The sequence below is a fragment of the Petromyzon marinus genome, unplaced genomic scaffold (genome assembly GCF_048934315.1).
Source record: "Petromyzon marinus isolate PM22_M1 ecotype Great Lakes invasive population unplaced genomic scaffold, UKy_Petmar_22M1.pri1.0 PM_G_Scaffold_36, whole genome shotgun sequence".
In the NCBI taxonomy this organism is placed as follows: Eukaryota; Metazoa; Chordata; class Hyperoartia; order Petromyzontiformes; family Petromyzontidae; genus Petromyzon; species Petromyzon marinus.
In genome coordinates, this window is record NW_027422939.1 from 2,060,102 (window position 1) to 2,078,124 (window position 18,023).

An 18,023-nucleotide genomic window follows, 5' to 3' on the forward strand; every position below is an offset into this window, starting at 1 on the left:
GGCAAGCTAGCGGTGTACAACTCCTCTAGAGCAGTTTTGAGTGAATATCTCATAGGTAGCCATTCAAGTTGCAGTTTATTGGCAATAGCATTCCAGACCCTGGGGGCATCAATAGCAAAGGCCCTTCCTCCGGGTTTTTGTACGGGCAATAGGGAATGTGAAGCTGGTAGATGAGCAAAGACACGAGGTCAAAATTTGTTCAAATGTGTTCTTTGAAACAGAGAGGAGATCCAGCAGCAGGCAGTCTGCGGGTTGTTTGGTTCTCCAACTCATGGTGCGAACCCCTCGCCCACAACAGGGGGGGAAGGGAGGGGAATGAGAAGGGAGGAGCCGGAAGTGAGGGGGGGCGGGGTCTGAAGTGAGGGGCGAGGGGGGGGCGGAGGTGAGGGAGGTGACGGGGGAGAGGAGGGCCGGAAGCGAGGGGGGGAGGGTGGGAAGGGCGGAAGCGAGGGGGGAGGGGCATAAGTGAGGGGAGGGCCCGGGGGGAGGGTCCAAAGAGAGGACGAAAGAGGGGCCGGATGTGGAGGGGGGCCGGATGTGGGGGAGGGGCGGATGTGGAGGGGGGCCGGATGTGGAGGAGGGGCGGATGTGGAGGGGGTGAAGTGAGGGGGAAGGGCTGGAAGTGAGGGGGAGGGGCTGGAAGGTGGCGTCCTAGCCAGGTGCTGTCCCTGTCTCTCATCTCTCTGCGTCATCTCCCAGCTGCTCGGGACGTCTCCTGGGCTCCCGGGCGCTCCAACAGAGGTCTGACTCCACCACTCCACCACCCTCCTCCTCCTTCCCTCTCTCTCTGCGCTGTCTCCCACGCAGCCGCTGCCGTCTTTGTCTCCCCTTGCTGCTGTGGCCACGGCCCCGAGATCTGTGTCAGTGTGTGTCTGTGTGTGTGTCTGTGTCTGTCTGTGTGTCTGTGTGTGTGTGTCAGTGTGTGTGTCTGTGTGTGTCTGTGTGTGTGTCTGTGTTTGTGTCAGTGTGTGTGTGTCTGTGTGTGTCTGTGTGTGTGTCTGTGTGTGTCTGTCTGTGTGTGTCTGTGTGTGTGTGTCTGTGTGTGTATCTGTGTGTGTGTGTCTGTGTGTGTGTCTGTGTGTGTGTCTGTGTTTGTGTCAGTGTGTGTGTCTGTGTGTGTCTGTGTGTGTGTCTGTGTGTGTCTGTCTGTGTGTGTCTGTGTGTGTTTGTGTTTGTGTCAGTGTGTGTGTCTGTGTGTGTGTCTGTGTGTGTGTGTGTCTGTGTGTGTCTGTCTGTGTGTGTCTGTGTGTGTCTGTGTGTGTTTGTGTCAGTGTGTGTGTCTGTGTGTGTGTCTGTGTGTTTGTGTCTGTGTGTGTGTCTGTGTGTCTGTGTGTGTATCTGTGTGTGTGTCTGTGTGTGTGTCTGTGTGTGTGTTTGTGTCAGTGTGTGTGTCTGTGTGTCTGTGTGTGTGTCTGTGTGTGTCTGTGTGTGTGTGTCTGTGTGTGTATCTGTGTGTGTGTGTGTCTGTGTGTGTGTCTGTGTGTGTGTCTGTGTTTGTGTCAGTGTGTGTGTCTGTGTGTCTGTGTGTGTCTGTGTGTGTGTCTGTGTGTGTCTGTCTGTGTGTGTCTGTGTGTGTGTGTCTGTGTGTGTATCTGCGTGTGTGTGTCTGTGTATGTGTCTGTGTGTGTGTCTGTGTTTGTGTCAGTGTGTGTGTCTGTGTGTGTCTGTGTGTGTGTCTGTGTGTGTCTGTCTGTGTGTGTCTGTGTGTGTGTCTGTGTTTGTGTCAGTGTGTGTGTCTGTGTGTCTGTGTGTGTCTGTGTGTGTGTCTGTGTGTGTCTGTCTGTGTGTGTCTGTGTGTGTGTGTCTGTGTGTGTATCTGTGTGTGTGTGTCTGTGTGTGTGTCTGTGTGTGTGTCTGTGTTTGTGTCAGTGTGTGTGTCTGTGTGTGTCTGTGTGTGTCTGTCTGTGTGTGTCTGTGTGTGTTTGTGTCAGTGTGTGTGTCTGTGTGTGTGTCTGTGTGTGTGTGTGTCTGTGTGTGTCTGTCTGTGTGTGTCTGTGTGTGTTTGTGTTTGTGTCAGTGTGTGTGCCTGTGTGTGTGTCTGTGTGTGTGTGTGTCTGTGTGTGTCTGTCTGTGTGTGTCTGTGTGTGTCTGTGTGTGTTTGTGTCAGTGTGTGTGTCTGTGTGTGTGTCTGTGTGTTTGTGTCTGTGTGTGTGTCTGTGTGTCTGTGTGTGTATCTGTGTGTGTGTCTGTGTGTGTATCTGTGTGTGTGTGTGTCTGTGACTTCAATGCCCGAGTTGGTCATGATACTGGCACCTGGTCTGGAGTGATTGGAGGGCATGGGCCAGATCAGCTCAATAACAACGGTAGGAGGCTGCTAGATTTTTGTGCAGCCCATGGGCTTGTAATTACCAACACGCTGTTCCGGCATCGGCGCATCCACACAACATCATGGATGCATGCCGGGTCCAAGCAAGAACATCTGCTGGACTACATAGTGACGGACCAGCGAATGCGAGCCCATGTCCTTGACACCAGGACCTACCGTGGAGCTGATCTGCCCTCTGACCATCGACTAGTCATCTGTAAGATGCGCCTGCCATTCTTCCACTCCGGTGGTGGGTGTACACCCAGGACCCCATTCCAACCTAAAGTGGCCTGGTCTCAGTTATCTGATGAAAGTTGCAAGCGAGAATTTCATCATCGCTTGCGGCTGGGATTGGCATCGTCCCCGACTCCTCCTGATGTCGAGGGTAAATGGGCGAGGTTTAGGACTGTGACTCATGCAGCTGCAATGGCTGCTTTGGGTACACGGTCCAGACCTCCCCAGACACCCTGGATGACAGAGGAGTTGTTCAGGATGGTTGAGAAAAAGCGACAGGCCCACTGTCATCGGCTACAGAATCCCACGTCAGAGAATGAGGAGGCTTACCGCAGCCTTCGCTCGGAGGTTCGGAGAGCCGTGAGGCACTGCAAGGATGGGTGGTGGTCGCGGGTTGCTGAGGAGATGGAGTCTGCCTCAGTGGCCCGTGATCACAAATCTCTATTTAACTCCATCAAAAAAGTAACCTGCAGCGCCACACCTATTACCATCATTAGGGGAAAAAACGGTGATCCAATTTCCGACCCCCAGGAACAGGTTCGCAGATTTGCTGAGCATTTCTGTGAGGTCCTGGGGGAGGGAAAATCCCTCAGCCAGGAAAACATCGCGGCACAAAGTGAGGATGACCCTGCTGAGGCTGCGGTGCCTCAAATATTGGATGAAGTCACCCCCTGTGAGTGGCTGGCTGAGGTGCCATCTGCTGAGGAAGTATTGAAGGCGATCCGGAGTCTGAGACCAGGAAAGGCAGCGGGCAGAGATGATCTCCCTAGCGAAATGCTGAGGGAGGGTGGCGTTTGTGCACAGACTGCCCTATATGACATCATAACAACAGTCTGGACCACTGGACGGGTTCCGCAGGATTGGAAGGATGCCCTGGTGGTCCCCCTTTTTAAGAAGGGGGACCGCACAGACTGTAACAACTACAGGGGCATCTCACTCCTCAGTGTGCCGGGAAAGGTCCTGGCAAGGATTATTCAGCATCGCCTTGCCAGGCACGCTGAGGAGAGGCTTGCGGAGCCCCAATGCGGTTTCAGGAAAGGGCGGTCCTGCACAGATGCCATATTTTCTGTCCGTCTGCTACAGCAGAGGTGTAGGGAATTCCAACAAGACCTACATCTCTGCTTTATTGACCTGGTCAAGGCCTATGATACCATCAGTAGGCCTGGGCTCTGGGTCGTTCTTCGTGCTTTTGGAGTACCTGACCCTCTGCTCACGATCATTAAGGACCTTCATGATGGTGAGCGGGCCCGGGTAAAACTACGTGGCCGGGAGTCAGAGCCATTCCCTGTACACCTTGGGGTGCGACAGGGATGTCCTTTGGCTCCCACATTATTTAACATCTATTTTGACCACGTAGTTCGTGAAGCCTTCAATAGCTGTACCGGGGGAATCTCCATATGGTACAGATATAATGGGAGGCTAATCGATGCCCGGGTGCGGTCAAGGGATGGCTCCCTATTGCTCAACCACGTTATGTATGCTGATGACTTGGTAATAGCTGCTCAGTCAGAGGAGGAGTTGGAGACGCTGCTGCTGAGACTGGAGCATGCCACTAAGAGGTGGGGCCTTACCATCAGCCCCACCAAAACTAAGCACCTGCCTGGGTATTTTGTACCATCGGACACTCCACCCCCACAACTCCCAATCGGTGATGGGGCAGTTGTGGAGAGAGTGGAGAGTTTCCCATACCTGGGCAGTGTGCTTATGACTGGCTCCAGTTTAACAGCAGAGGTCTCACTCCGAATCAGTCGAGCGGCAATATCTTTTCATCGGTTGCGTAACGCTGTGTGGAAGCTACCTGGTCTGTCGCTCCGCACTAAGCTTCAGGTCTTCTCGGCCACGGTCATTCCCTCCCTTCTCTATGCTTGCGAAACGTGGACCCCCCTAATGGAACATCTTCGCCGGTTAGAAACATTTAGGCTGGCCTGCCTACGATCCATCCTGGGTTTAACCAGACTGGATTGTGTGAGGAGCTCACAAATCCTTGAAAGATCTGGGCAGGGTCCCATCGGTGAGCTCCTCCGGCAGGCAAGGCTGCGATGGCTGGGTCATGTAGCCCGCATGCCCAGCCACCGCATGCCGAAACAGCTTTTGTTTGGCCGGATTGAGGGGGCTAAGCGGGCGCGGCACGGGCTAGAGAAGAGATGGAGTGATGTGGTACAGGAGGACGTGGAGCTGAGTGGACTTGCCGATGACTGGTACCAGCGGTGTCAAGATCGGCCTCTGTGGAGGAGGCTCGTGAAGGATGCTACTGGGCAGTTGGAGGCAGTCGCCCTCCAACAACAACGGAGGGCGGAGGAGCGACGCTCACAACAGCGAGCGGAGCGCCGGGTGGCTAAAGCACAGCAGGTTGGCACAGTAGGGGGCACAGGTGGTGCATCAGCCAGTCATCTCAGTCAGTCGACCCGTGGCACCTGGGTCTGCCCCGTGACCTCCTGCCAGCGGGCGTTCGACACTTCACGTGGCCTCAGGGTGCACATAGCCTGGCACAAGCGTCGTGGTGACGTCACCGCCACTTAGTGGCGAATGGCGGTTGTTGTTGTTGTTGTTGTGTGTCTGTGTGTGTGTCTGTGTGTGTGTCTGTGTTTGTGTCAGTGTGTGTGTGTGTCTGTGTGTGTGTGTCTGTGTGTGTCTGTGTGTGTGTCTGTGTGTGTGTCTGTGTGTGTGTCCGGTGGACCGGTTCTGGCTCCTGCCACCATGAGGGGTGGACAGTCCTCTACTCGGGGCAGCAGACTGCCAAACAACAGGGTGTGGCTCTTCTTTTGAACAAAAGAATGAAGGGGGCGTGGGAGCGTGGCGGTGAGGTGTGGGAAGCTGTAAGCCCCAGGCTACTTTGGGCTCGCCTTCCCATCAACCGGAGGCGAGGAATGGTGGTCGTGGTTACTTATGCCCCCACCGAAGATGAACATCCATGGAGGGATGCAGGCAAAGCCGATGAGTCAGATGCCTTCTATGACCTCCTGTCACAGGTGCTGGCTAAATTGGCCCCTCGGAAAAGAGTCATCATGTTGGGTGACTTCAATGCCCGAGTTGGTCATGATGCTGGCACCTGGTCTGGAGTGATTGGAGGGCATGGGCCAGATCAGCTCAATAACAACGGTAGGAGGCTGCTAGATTTTGTGCAGCCCATGGGCTTGTAATTACCAACACGCTGTTCTGGCATCGGCACATCCACACAACATCATGGATGCATGCCGGGTCCAAGCAAGAACATCTGCTGGACTACATAGTGACGGACCAGCGGATGCGAGCCCATGTCCTTGACACCAGGACCTACCGTGGAGCTGATCTGCCCTCTGACCAGCGACTTGTCATCTGTAAGATGCGCCTGCCATTCTTCCACTCCGGTGGTGGGTGTACACCCAGGACCCATTCCAACCTAAAGTTTCCTGGTCTCAGTTATCTGATGAAAGTTGCAAGCGAGAATTTCATCATCGCTTGCGGCTGGGATTGGCATCGTCCCCGACTCCTCCTGATGTCGAGGGTAAATGGGCGAGGTTTAGGACTGTGACTCATGCAGCTGCAATGGCTGCTTTGGGTATGCGGTCCAGACCTCCCCAGAGACCCTGGCTGACAGAGGAGGTGTTCAGGATGGTTGAGAAAAAGCGACAGGCCCACTGTCATCGGCTACAGAATCCCACGTCAGAGAATGAGGAGGCTTACCGCAGCCTTCGCTCGGAGGTTCGGAGGGCCGTGAGGCGCTGCAAGGATGGGTGGTGGTCGCGGGTTGCTGAGGAGATAGATGCTGCCTCAGTGGCCCGTGATCACAAATCTCTATTTAACTCCATCAAAAAGTAACCTGCAGCGCCACACCTATTACAATCATTAGGAGAAAAAACGGTGATCCAATCTCCGACCCCCAGGAACAGGTTTGCAGATTTGCTGAGCATTTCTGTGAGGTCCTGGGGGAGGGAAAATCCCTCAGCCAGGAAAACATCGTGGCACAAAGTGAGGATGACCCTGCTGAGGCTGCGGTGCCTCAAATATTGGAAGAAGTCACCCCCTGTGAGTGGCTGGCTGAGGTGCCATTTGTTGAGGAAGTATTGAAGGCGATCAGGAGTCTGAGATCAGGAAAGGCAGCGGGCAGAGATGATCTCCCAAGCGAAATGCTGAGGGAGGATGGCGTTTGTGCACAGACTGCCCTATATGACATCATAACAACAGTCTGGACCACTGGACGGGTTCCGCAGGATTGGAAGGATGCCCTGGTGGTCCCCCTTTTTATGATGGTGGTCCCCCTTTTTATGAAGGGGGACCGCACAGACTGTAACAACTACAGGGGCATCTCACTCAGTGTGCCGGGAAAGGTCCTGGCAAGGATTATTCAGCATCGCCTTGCCAGGCACGCTGAGGAGAGGCTTGCGGAGCCCCAATGCGGTTTCAGGAAAGGGCGGTCCTGCACAGATGCCATATTTTCTGTCCGTCTGCTACAGCAGAGGTGTAGGGAATTCCAACAAGACCTACATCTCTGCTTTATTGACCTGGTCAAGGCATATGATACCATCAATAGGCCAGGGCTCTGGGTTGTTCTTCGTGCTTTTGGAGTACCTGACCCTCTGCTCACGATCATTAAGGACCTTCATGATGGTGAGCGGGCCCAGGTAAAACTATGTGGTCGGGAGTCAGAGCCATTCCCTGTACACCTTGGGGTGCGACAGGGATGTCCTCTGGCTCCCACATTATTTAACATCTATTTTGACCACGTAGTTCGTGAAGCCTTCAATAGCTGTACCGGGGGAATCTCCATATGGTACAGATATAATGGGAGGCTGATCGATGCCCGGGTGCGGTCAAGGGATGGCTCCCTATTGCTCAACCACGTTATGTATGCTGATGATTTGGTAATAGCTGCTCATTCAGAGGAGGAGTTGTCGACGCTGCTGCTGAGACTGGAGCGTGCCACTAAGAGGTGGGGCCTTACCATCAGCCCCACCAAAACTAAGCACCTGCCTGGGTATTTTGTACCATCGGACACTACACCCCCACAACTGCCAATCGGTGATGGGGCAGTTGTGGAGCGAGTGGAGAGTTTCCCATGCCTGGGCAGTGTGCTTATGACCAGCTCCAGTTTAACAGCAGAGGTCTCACTCCGAATCAGTCGAGCGGCAATATCTTTTCATCGGTTGCGTAACGCTGTGTGGAAGCTACCTGGTCTGTGGCTCCGCACTAAGCTTCAGGTCTTCTCGACCACAGTCATTCCCTCACTTCTCTACGCTTGCGAAACGTGGACCCCCCTAATGGAACATCTTCACCGGTTAGAAACATTTAGGCTGGCCTGCCTACGATCCATCCTGGGTTTAACCAGACTGGTTTGTGTGAGGAGCTCACAAATCCTTGAAAGATCTGGGCAAGGTCCCATCGGTGAGCTCCTCCGGCAGGCAAGGCTGCGTTGGCTGGGTCATGTAGCCCGCATGCCCAGCCACCGCATGCCGAAACAGCTTTTGTTCGGCCGGATCGAGGGGGCTAAACGGGCGCGGCACGGGCTAGAGAAGAGATGGAGTGATGTGGTACAGGAGGACGTGGAGCTGAGTGGACTTGCCGATGACTGGTACCAGCGGTGTCAAGATCGGCCTCTGTGGAGGAGGCTCGTGAAGGACGCTACTGGGCAGTTGGAGGCAGTCGCCCTCCAACAACAACGGAGGGCGGAGGAGCGACGCTCACAACAACGAGCGGAGCGCCGGGTGGCTAAAGCACAGCAGGTTGGCACAGTAGGGGGCACAGGTGGTGCATCAGCCAGTCATCTCAGTCAGTCGACCCGTGGCGCCTGGGTCTGCCCCGTGACCTCCTGCTAGCGGGCGTTCGACACTTCACGTGGCCTCAGGGTGCACATAGCCTGGTACAAGCGTCGTGGTGACATCACCGCCACTTAGTGGCGAATGGCGGTTGTTGTTGTGTGCAAGCGGATGCCTAAACAGCTAGAGAAGAGATGGAGTACACAGCAGGCGTCGGGTTCGGGATCGAATCCACGACCTCCTGTATACCAGGCGAGGGAGTCAACATTTTATTGATTGGCTGTGTCGGGTGGAGGAGGGCCCGAACGCACACACACGCGCACGTCCACAAGAGATCTTGATCCCAAAAAAAACAAATTACGAATCGTCTTCTCGGGCGGCATCTTTGCTCCCTTATACACCGCAATCGATTAGGGCGGCATCTTTGCTCCCTTATACACCGCAATTGATGATGCTATCCAGGAGGGCACGGGACGGATGCGCGTTTGTTTTTTCTCGAGTGCCACCGAGAACTCGTCTCTCGGCAGCGCGCGAGGAACCAACGCAACTGCCGTGGCCTTCTTAGGAAATGCGTCCTCATGGACATGACCTCCGAACAAGTGACCGATTGACATTTTACAACGAAAATAGATGAACGCTGTTCGAACAGAGGGCAGTAGTGATAATAACGATGTGATTCAGTTCACCCGGGGGGGAATTCCTCGCCAAGTCTCAAGGCTCTTATTCATGAAGGGGTTTGTGAGATTTTTGCACACAGAGTTGTAATAAGTTTTTTTCTTTTCTGGAAGATTTGCTGTTTTATCACAGGATGTTTCCGTTACGCGTCGTCGCTTTAAGATGTTTCTCTGTTCATATTTTGTTTGTTGCGGTTGCACCCGAACTCAAGAGCCGCATGACTCACAGGGCTATACACCTAATAAATGAAACTTGAAACTTGATTGGACTTGCCGATGGCCGCTACCAGCGCTGTAGATGTAGATGCCACTGGTTCTTCACGTTCTGTAGATGTAGATGCCACTGGTTCTTCACGTTCTGTCGATGTAGATGCCACAGGTTCTTCACTTTCTGTAGATGTAGATGCCACTGGTTCTTCACGTTCTGGAGATGTAGATGCCATTGGTTCTTCACGTTCTGTAGACGTAGATGCCACTCGTTCTTCACGTTCTGTAGATGTAGATGCCACTGGTTCTTCACGTTCTGTCGATGTAGATGCCACTGGTTCTTCACTTTCTGTAGATGTAGATGCCACTGGTTCTTCACGTTCTGCAGATGTAGATGCCATTGGTTCTTCACGTTCTGTCGATGTAGATGCCACTGGTTCTTCACGTTCTGCAGATGTAGATGCCACTGGTTCTTCATGTTCTGTCGATGTAGATGCCACTGGTTCTTCACGTTCTGCAGATGTAGATGCCACTGGTTCTTCACGTTCTGTAGATGTAGATGCCACTGGTTCTTCTCGTTCTGCAGATGTAGATGCCACTGGTTCTTCACGTTCTACAGATGTAGATGCCACTGGTTCTTCACATTCTGCAGATGTAGATGCCACTGGTTCTTCACGTTCTGCAGATGTAGATGCCACCGGTTCTTCATGTTCTGCAGATGTAGATGCCACTGGTTCTTCACATTCTGCCAATGTAGATGCCACCACTGCCATTTATTGTGCGTGGAGGTTGAACTTACGACTCTCATTCCAAATGGGCAACTGGACAAACGGGATAGGTTTTTTTTTATTATCTCTAAAAGTCCTGAAGTTGAATGTTTGTAAGCAGAGTAGTGCCTGTACAAACACGGGTGAACGTTTCCCCGCAGCGGCGTCGCTGAATTAGACCGGCGGCCACGATGAGCTGGGGCTACCTCACACATCTGCTGGAGGAGGTTCATCGGCACTCCACCTTCCTGAGCAAGCTGTGGATCACCACCTTCGTCATCTTTCGCGTCGTTCTCACGACGGTCGCCGGCGAGTCCATCTACTACGACGAGCAGGGCCGCTTCTCGTGCAACACGGCGCAGCCCGGTTGCGAGAACGTCTGCTACGACAGCTTCGCCCCGCTCTCCCACGTCCGCTTCTGGGTGTTCCAGATCATCGCGGTCGCCACGCCCACCATCCTGTACCTTGGCTTCGCAGTGCATCGCATCACCAGGTACCGAGGTTCTCGGAGGGAGTTTTCACAGTGGGGGGGGGGGGGGCTACGGTGGAAATTTGAATGGCTGCCCGCAGTTGGAAATGTTTTAATTTGTTTTTTAATTAGGTTGCGCCATCGATTTGGTCACGAGTTTGAATGGTGAAAGTGCCGGCAAGGTTTCCCCTTGACTTAGGAACGGAGTTCCGTTCCCGAGCCCCCCCGTCGGTACGTCCGAACGGCTAGTTCAGTTCGGGAGGGCGAATGTGCGCTGTGTTTAAACACGCACACGGTCAGCGTCGTAAAATATTCTGCGATTCAACAGCAAAAAGGGAAGCATTGTTAAACTCTTCAACAATAAGAAATATACATTTGCATGCGATATTATAATTGCATATGTATAAAAGGCAAAGTTGTGAGTATGTGTCTGTTCAAAATGTTTAGCGTACTTCCCGACATGCAACAAACTTGAAATTTGCCATGTGGGTACTTTCCATACTGTACACCATGCAAACATAAAAATACACTTGTTTTTTTTGGGGGGGGGGTGGGGAAATGACGATGAAGTGTGGCGAGAATCGATATCTGGTGAGCTTTGTGGTATCGATTAAACAGGAATAGGCTGATTCTAAAGAAATCTACAACCTTCGATTCCTTTGCGCGATCTAAAGAATCGAATCTTGGCGCGCGAGCGTACGTTTTTTTACGCCGCGCGTTGGGTTTCATTTTAGTTTTTACGAATGAGGCAATGATCAAAGTTTTTTTTCCACTTGTATATGTTATGTTTTTAAGTTTTGAGAAGTGTTTCAATATATGTTTTCCCCCGGACAACGCCGGGTGCTTCCCGCTTAGTAGTAAATAAAGCGTCAAATTTTAAAGGAAGGTAAATATTTTCACTTACCTCGAGTCCCGACGGTGGCTCGCTCGTAGCGAGGGGTGAAACTTCGACGCCGCCGCCGCTCTCTGTCGTGGTAGGATCGAGTACAAGCGAGACGAACAAACCAAGCGAGCCAAGCGAACCGGCAGCCCCGACCGCGTGATTGAATGCACGGAGAAAGAGGAGGAGGTGGAGGTGGAAGAGGAGGTGGAGGAGGAGGGTGAAGAAGACGGCGAGGGGAAGCAGCACAACGAGCGGTGGAGGATCAAGACGGACGGCCTGATGGTGGCCTACACCCTCCAGCTGCTGGCCCGCACGCTGGCCGAGGTTGGCTTCCTGGTGGGGCAGTACCTGATGTATGGCGTGGAGGTGGCCCCGCGCTTCAAGTGCGTCCGTGACCCCTGCCCGAATAGCGTCGACTGCTTTGTGTCGCGCCCCACAGAGAAGACCGTCTTCCTTCTGGTCATGTACGCAGTCGCCGGTCTCAGCCTCCTGCTCGAACTGTCCGAGATTGCCTACCTGGGGCTGGGCGCCATCCACGACTCGCTGAGCGGGAGGCACCGGCCACGGAGCAGGTGGGGAGCCTCGCCGGCGCGGTTGGCATTGCGTCACGTAAACTAAACGTGCCGGGTCGCTACCGGCTCGACACTCGCCGGCTGTGTGTCAGAGAGCGACCCCCAACTACGCCGACAATTCGAGTTTCCGTGACGTTTCGCCGATGATGACAACAGCAAAAAAACATCATGGGACCTCCCTTGCCAGTAACAAAATATAAGAATTGGTTTTACCCTTTCTAGTAATAAAACAGCTGTGTGAACATGATAACACCAAACGTAAACCTCTTGCAAGGAATCATCTCACTGCATTGGCCACGCACACGGTACTTGTAATGAACATGCAAACAGAAAAAAAACATGCTCTGGTAGTCTACGAGATGATGATGATGCATTGTCTTTGAAACTGATTGTTCGACACCAGAGACAGCTTTCTTTAGAGCCTCGTGTGTCTCACCCCGAGCTGTCAATGTCTTCATAGTGGCATTGTCCTCTCATCTAACACTGTTTGAGACTAGGCTCTAAACAAAGCTGTCTCTTATTCTTGGTTCTTTCGGTAAAGTCACGTGGAAGGGAAATAATAACGGTTCCGTCAGCTTCCCAACCGCTATATATATAGATGTTGTGTATAGTTTATAGTGTAGTGTATAATGTAGTGTATGTGTTGATAGCTATGTATATAGATGTTGTGTATAGTTTATAGTGTAGTGTATAATGTAGTGTATGTGTTGATAGCTATGTATATAGATGTTGTGTGTAGTGTATAGTGTATAATGTAGTGTATGTGTTGATAGCTATGTATATAGATGTTGTGTGTATTGTATAGTGTAGTGTATAATGTAGTGTATGTGTTGATAGCTATGTATATAGATGTTGTGTATAGTTTATAGTGTAGTGTATAATGTAGTGTATGTGTTGATAGCTATGTATATAGATGTTGTGTATAGTTTATAGTGTAGTGTATAATGTAGTGTATGTGTTGATAGCTATATATATGTTGTGTGTAGTGTATAGTGTATGTGTTGATAGCTATGTATATAGATGTTGTGTGTGTAGTGTATACTGTATAGCGTAGTGTATGTTTTGATAGCTATGTATATAGCTGTTGTGGGTAGTTTATAGTGTAGTGTACAATGTAGTGTATGTGTTAATAGTATGTATATAGATGTTGTGTTTGTAGTGTATAGTGTAGTGTATGTGTTGATAGCTATGTATATAGATGTTGTGTTTGTAATGTATAGTGTAGTGTATGTGTTGATAGCGATGTATATAGATGTGTGTAGTTTATAGTGTAGTGTATGTGTTGATAGCTATGTATAGATGTTGTGTGTAGTGTATAGTGTAGTGTATGTGTTGATAGCTATGTATATAGATGTTGTGTATAGTTTATAGTATAGTGTATAATGTAGTGTATGTGTTGATAGTTATATATATAGATGTTGTGTATAGTGTAGTGTATGTGTTGATAGCTATGTATATAGATGTGTGTGTAGTGTAGTGTATGTGTTGATAGCTATGTATATAGCTGTTGTGTGTGTAGTGTATACTGTATAGTGTAGTGTATGTGTTGATAGCTATGTATATAGATGTTGTGTGTAGTTTATAGTGTAGTGTACAATGTAGTGTATGTGTTGATAGCTATGGATATAGATGTTGTGTTTGTAGTGTATAGTGTAGTGTACGTGTTGATAGCTATATATATGTTGTGTATATTTTATAGTGTAGTATATGTGTTGATAGCTATGTATATCGATGTTGTGTGTGTAGTGTATGTGTTGATAGCTATGTATATAGATTTTGATTTAAAGCTTTCGTGACTGCAGTAATTAATATTCTTAGCTCTTTCGGTAAAGTCACGTTGAAGGGAAACAATAAAATAATAAAATATATATAAAACAATAAAAATTCTCACGACGTTTCGACCGTAACACAAACGGTCGTCATCAGGTGTGTTGGTTTGCATCAATTTATTTATTTTTAAACGGTGTCTTTATTTATTTTTAAAAAACGTCAGCGCCACGCGCAGCGATTTGGCAGTTTATTTAGAAGGACGAGTCCATCTATGTTCTGAAAAGAGGAGGGGGGAGACGAAAAATTAATGTATGCTGTCTGAAAGCCACTGTAAGCGTGAACAATCAATTAAGACCTGAAATGGTTAATCAAATCTTTCCAATGATTGCTAAGCCAGAATCCATCTTCTCGGTTGGAATTGTCTCTGTGCTTGTATATGTGGATAGCCTCATGAACGAATCTCTCATGGTAGCCAGATGGCTTACAAAGAACCTCTGTCTTGGAAAAGTCAATGTCATGTGAGCCTACTGAATTATAACAATGATCTGCCACGGCCGAGGTGTTGGTCCTACCGTGTTTAAGGTCTGCTTTGTGTTCACGGATGCGGTCCGAGACGTGGCGTTTGGTTTCTCCAATGTAACTACTACCACAGAGGCAACTTAGTTTGTAGACACCAGGGTACTGTATGTCCGGAATCACTTCTTTTACAGACGGAACCAGATCACGGATTTTATGTAATGTGTTGAAACGGACCTGGATCTTGTGTTTATTCAAGATTTTAGAGATCTTTTTTGTGATCCCCGCAATGTAGAGTAAAGTGATGGTTTTGAAAGGCTCCTCAAGAGGGTCCTTCATGGTTTGAGTGATAGCTTTGCGGATTGTATAGTTGGAGTAACCATTAGCCTTAAGAACTTGGTGTACGTGCTTGAGTTCACTGACTATGTGTTCCTGGTCGGATATGCATTGGGCTGTATGGTACAGAGTCTTGATGAGATAATTCTTCTGTGATGGATGGTGGTGGGAATCCGGTTTTATTGTTTTATATATATTTTATTATTTTATTGTTTCCCTTCAACGTGACTTTACCGAAAGAGCTAAGAATATGTATATAGATGTTGTGTGCACTATACACTGCACTATACACTGCACTATACACTACACTATACACTGCACTATACACTGCACTATACACTACACTATACACTACAATACACTGCACTATACACTGCACTATACACTGCACTATCCACTGCACTATGCACTGCACTATACACTACACTATACACTGCACTATACACTACACTATACACTGCACTATTCACTACACTATACACTGCACTATACACTGCGCTATACACTACACTATACACTACACTATACACTACACTACACACTACAGTACACTATAAACTACACTATACACTACTATCCACTGCACTATACACTACACTATGCACTGCACTATACATTGCACTATACACTACACTATACACTACACTATACACTACACTACACACTACAGTAAACTATACACTACACTATACACTACTTTCCACTGCACTATACACTACATTATGCACTGCACTATACACTACACTATACACTACACTATACACTGCACTATACACTACACTATACACTACACTATACACTGCACTATACACTACTATACACTACGCTATACACTACACTATACACTACACTATACACTACTATACACTACACTATACACTGCACTTTATACTACTATACATTACACTATACACTGCACTTTATACTACACTATACACTGCACTATACATGCGATATAACCAAAAAACCCTCTATCATGGAGAGTGTATATATATATTTTGTTAATGAAAATACTCTTATTGAAATTCGACTCGTTTCTAGGGTGGCAGATGCTGTCGAGCCGGAGTCCACGGCGGGTCCCAGAGCGACGTCACCATCGGAATTGTGGCAGCTCCGTGACGAGTTGAAGGAGCTTCAGACGGAGCTGGGGGCGACGCCGCTGGCGGCGCCTCCCACGGCGTGGACGCGCCCCACGACCTGCACGTCTTGATTTAGCGGGATAGTTTTACTCTCGGGCGTAGGTTATCGCTCAAATCGCTTTTTGCCATCCCACGTTCCATTTACTCGGCCCCCCAATGCCCCGCTGCCGTTTTGATCGTCTCGACTTTGGAGGTTTTCTTGACATTCTTCCGTCAAGATTCAATCGGAGGCGACCGTTTGCGCTTTTAAGATTCGAGCGGCAGAGCGCGGGCACCCCGCTAACGCGCTCGCGACGGCACGGGGGGCACGCCAGCACCCAGCCTCGTGGCTCGGGTGATACGGCGCTGGGTTTGTAACCCAGAGCATTTAGAGTTCAAATCTCCTTAGAACGCGTTTTGTGTGACATCGTGGCTTTCGCATTCGGCCAACGTATAAACGCACGAGTTGGGGGGAATGTTTGCGTGAGGGTTTGTAATCAATATGGAGGTATGTTTTGATTAAAGAAACCCAAATATTTTTGTTACTTTAGCTTACTTCTTAATTTGCGTGAATTTCTGTTGTCATTTTTTGTTAAACTTCCTCACTCATCAGTGGACAAGAGGGCCCGAGTTTAGCGGGCACGTCGTTATTATACCGTAACAGCCTGCTCCGATTTATATTGACAAAACAAAAGGCGTTTAAGGTGTTGGCTATGCCAACAGTGGATAACCTGGAGTTCTGCATTAATTTTGTGCAGTGTTTGAAAGCTATTATTCATCATTAGACCTCCTTTGCCAGTACCAAAATGTAATGATAGGGTTTTTCCCCTTTTTTCTGGCAACAAAACTGAAACCTTTTTACGAGGATTCATGTCTGCATTAACCGCAATACCTGCAGTCAAAATGCAAACAAAAAACCTACTATGATAATATATGCATTGTCCTTGAAACTGATTGGTCCACACCAAGGGACGGCTTTCTTTTGAGCCTCGACCCAATTGGTGCTCGACCAGATGATGCCAAAAGGCGTACAGCTCAAAGACAATGCACTCATTATTTTGATAGTGCATTGTCTTTAGCAATCAGGTTAACTTTACATTTGGTTGACATTGTCGCGGCAGAAAAAAAAAACAGTCATGTTATCTACAAGGTCCCAATCAGATGTGGACATTTTATCTGTTAATGCTAAGTGTGATTGTAAGAGACATTTGTCTAAATTATCAAGTTCAAAACGGAGCAGTCTTATCCTCTCTGATATTAGCGATAGGCTAGCTTACGAGAAGTGACAGCGGCAGATGCGAGTCTAAATGTGATCGGTATTACCTTAGTTGATACATTCGTAATGAACTGCACAAGAGGTCAGAGATGAGCACGATGGTCAGAGCTACTTTAACTACAGCAGCTGCTGGACCTTACGATGTGCTCTGATGAGGATTCGTGTGAACATCGTGACCACAGGAGGCGAATGATGACTGACCAGCACTCGGTTTGACCCCGTGGTAGACACAGTGCACCACGGGTGGATGACATAAGTGGTGGGGAACCACAAATAGCGTGGAGTGCTGACCATAGCTGCGTTGCACGTTGCTCGATGGACATTTTCGGAAAGGCGATGACAGATGAATCAATCTCTGTCCAATTTGCCGGTAATGGCACATGCTGCTAATCGTTTGCCCAGACAATTCTGTTGTGGGAGAACAGATGCAATATTAGATTTACGGTGACAAAAAAAGACGCACACATCGCCTATGTTTTGAAAACTAAGAAGTTAAACTTTTTTCAGTGCAAGCAGCAGTCATATTAAGACTTGCCATCATACTTATTGACAGCGACCAAGTCAACACTGGTGTCAGGGCAATGGTCTGATGAACCTGAATGCGTTTGGCAGCAGCTCACTGCGCAGCTCCTCTGTTGACTGAATAAATAGCCTTGGTGTGTGGACTCAAAAATAAAATTGGCATATTTCACCAAATCTGGATGTCGCCTGATGAAGCTAATTGTAATTACTGGCGAAACGTCACGGTACTCAGACTGTAAATGTTGTGGCTTGGCTCTCCAACACACTGGTGTGCTGTACTAGTATACTACACTATACACTACACTATACACTGCACTATACACTACACTATACACTACATTATACACTATACATTACTATACACTACACTATACACTACTATACACTACACTGCACTATACTACTATGCATTACATTATACACTACTATGCAATACACTATACACTACACTAGACACTACACTATACACTACACTATACACTACTATACACTACACTATACACTACTATACACTACACTATACACTACTATACACTACAATATACACTACACTATACACTACTACACACTACACACTAGTGCTGTACTATACACGAATTGGCCACGTTCTGTTTACGTGACCACCCTTACTGGTTGGCTGTG

At 49.0% G+C, this 18,023-nt stretch overlaps 1 protein-coding gene across 1 annotated transcript; it reads left to right on the top strand.

The window, feature by feature from the left end:
- Positions 1–632: 632 nt before the first annotated feature.
- On the top strand, positions 633–16,128 carry LOC142915890 (gap junction gamma-1 protein-like). The gene is made up of 4 exons (XM_076061528.1): positions 633–741; positions 10,081–10,412; positions 11,367–11,843; positions 15,507–16,128. The coding sequence occupies exons 2-4, from the start codon at positions 10,111–10,113 to the stop codon at positions 15,673–15,675; spliced, it is 948 nt and encodes a 315-aa protein (XP_075917643.1). The 5' UTR covers positions 633–741; positions 10,081–10,110; the 3' UTR covers positions 15,676–16,128.
- The last annotated feature ends 1,895 nt before the right edge of the window (positions 16,129–18,023 follow it).

Coding starts and splice junctions, on each gene's coding strand:
- LOC142915890 (XM_076061528.1), top strand. CDS start 10,111: ATGAGCTGGGGCTACCTCACACATCTGCTGGAGGAGGTTCATCGGCAC. Junction 10,413..11,366: donor GCAGTGCATCGCATCACCAG/GTACCGAGGTTC, acceptor CTGTCGTGGTAG/GATCGAGTACAAGCGAGACG. Junction 11,844..15,506: donor AGGCACCGGCCACGGAGCAG/GTGGGGAGCCTC, acceptor ACTCGTTTCTAG/GGTGGCAGATGCTGTCGAGC.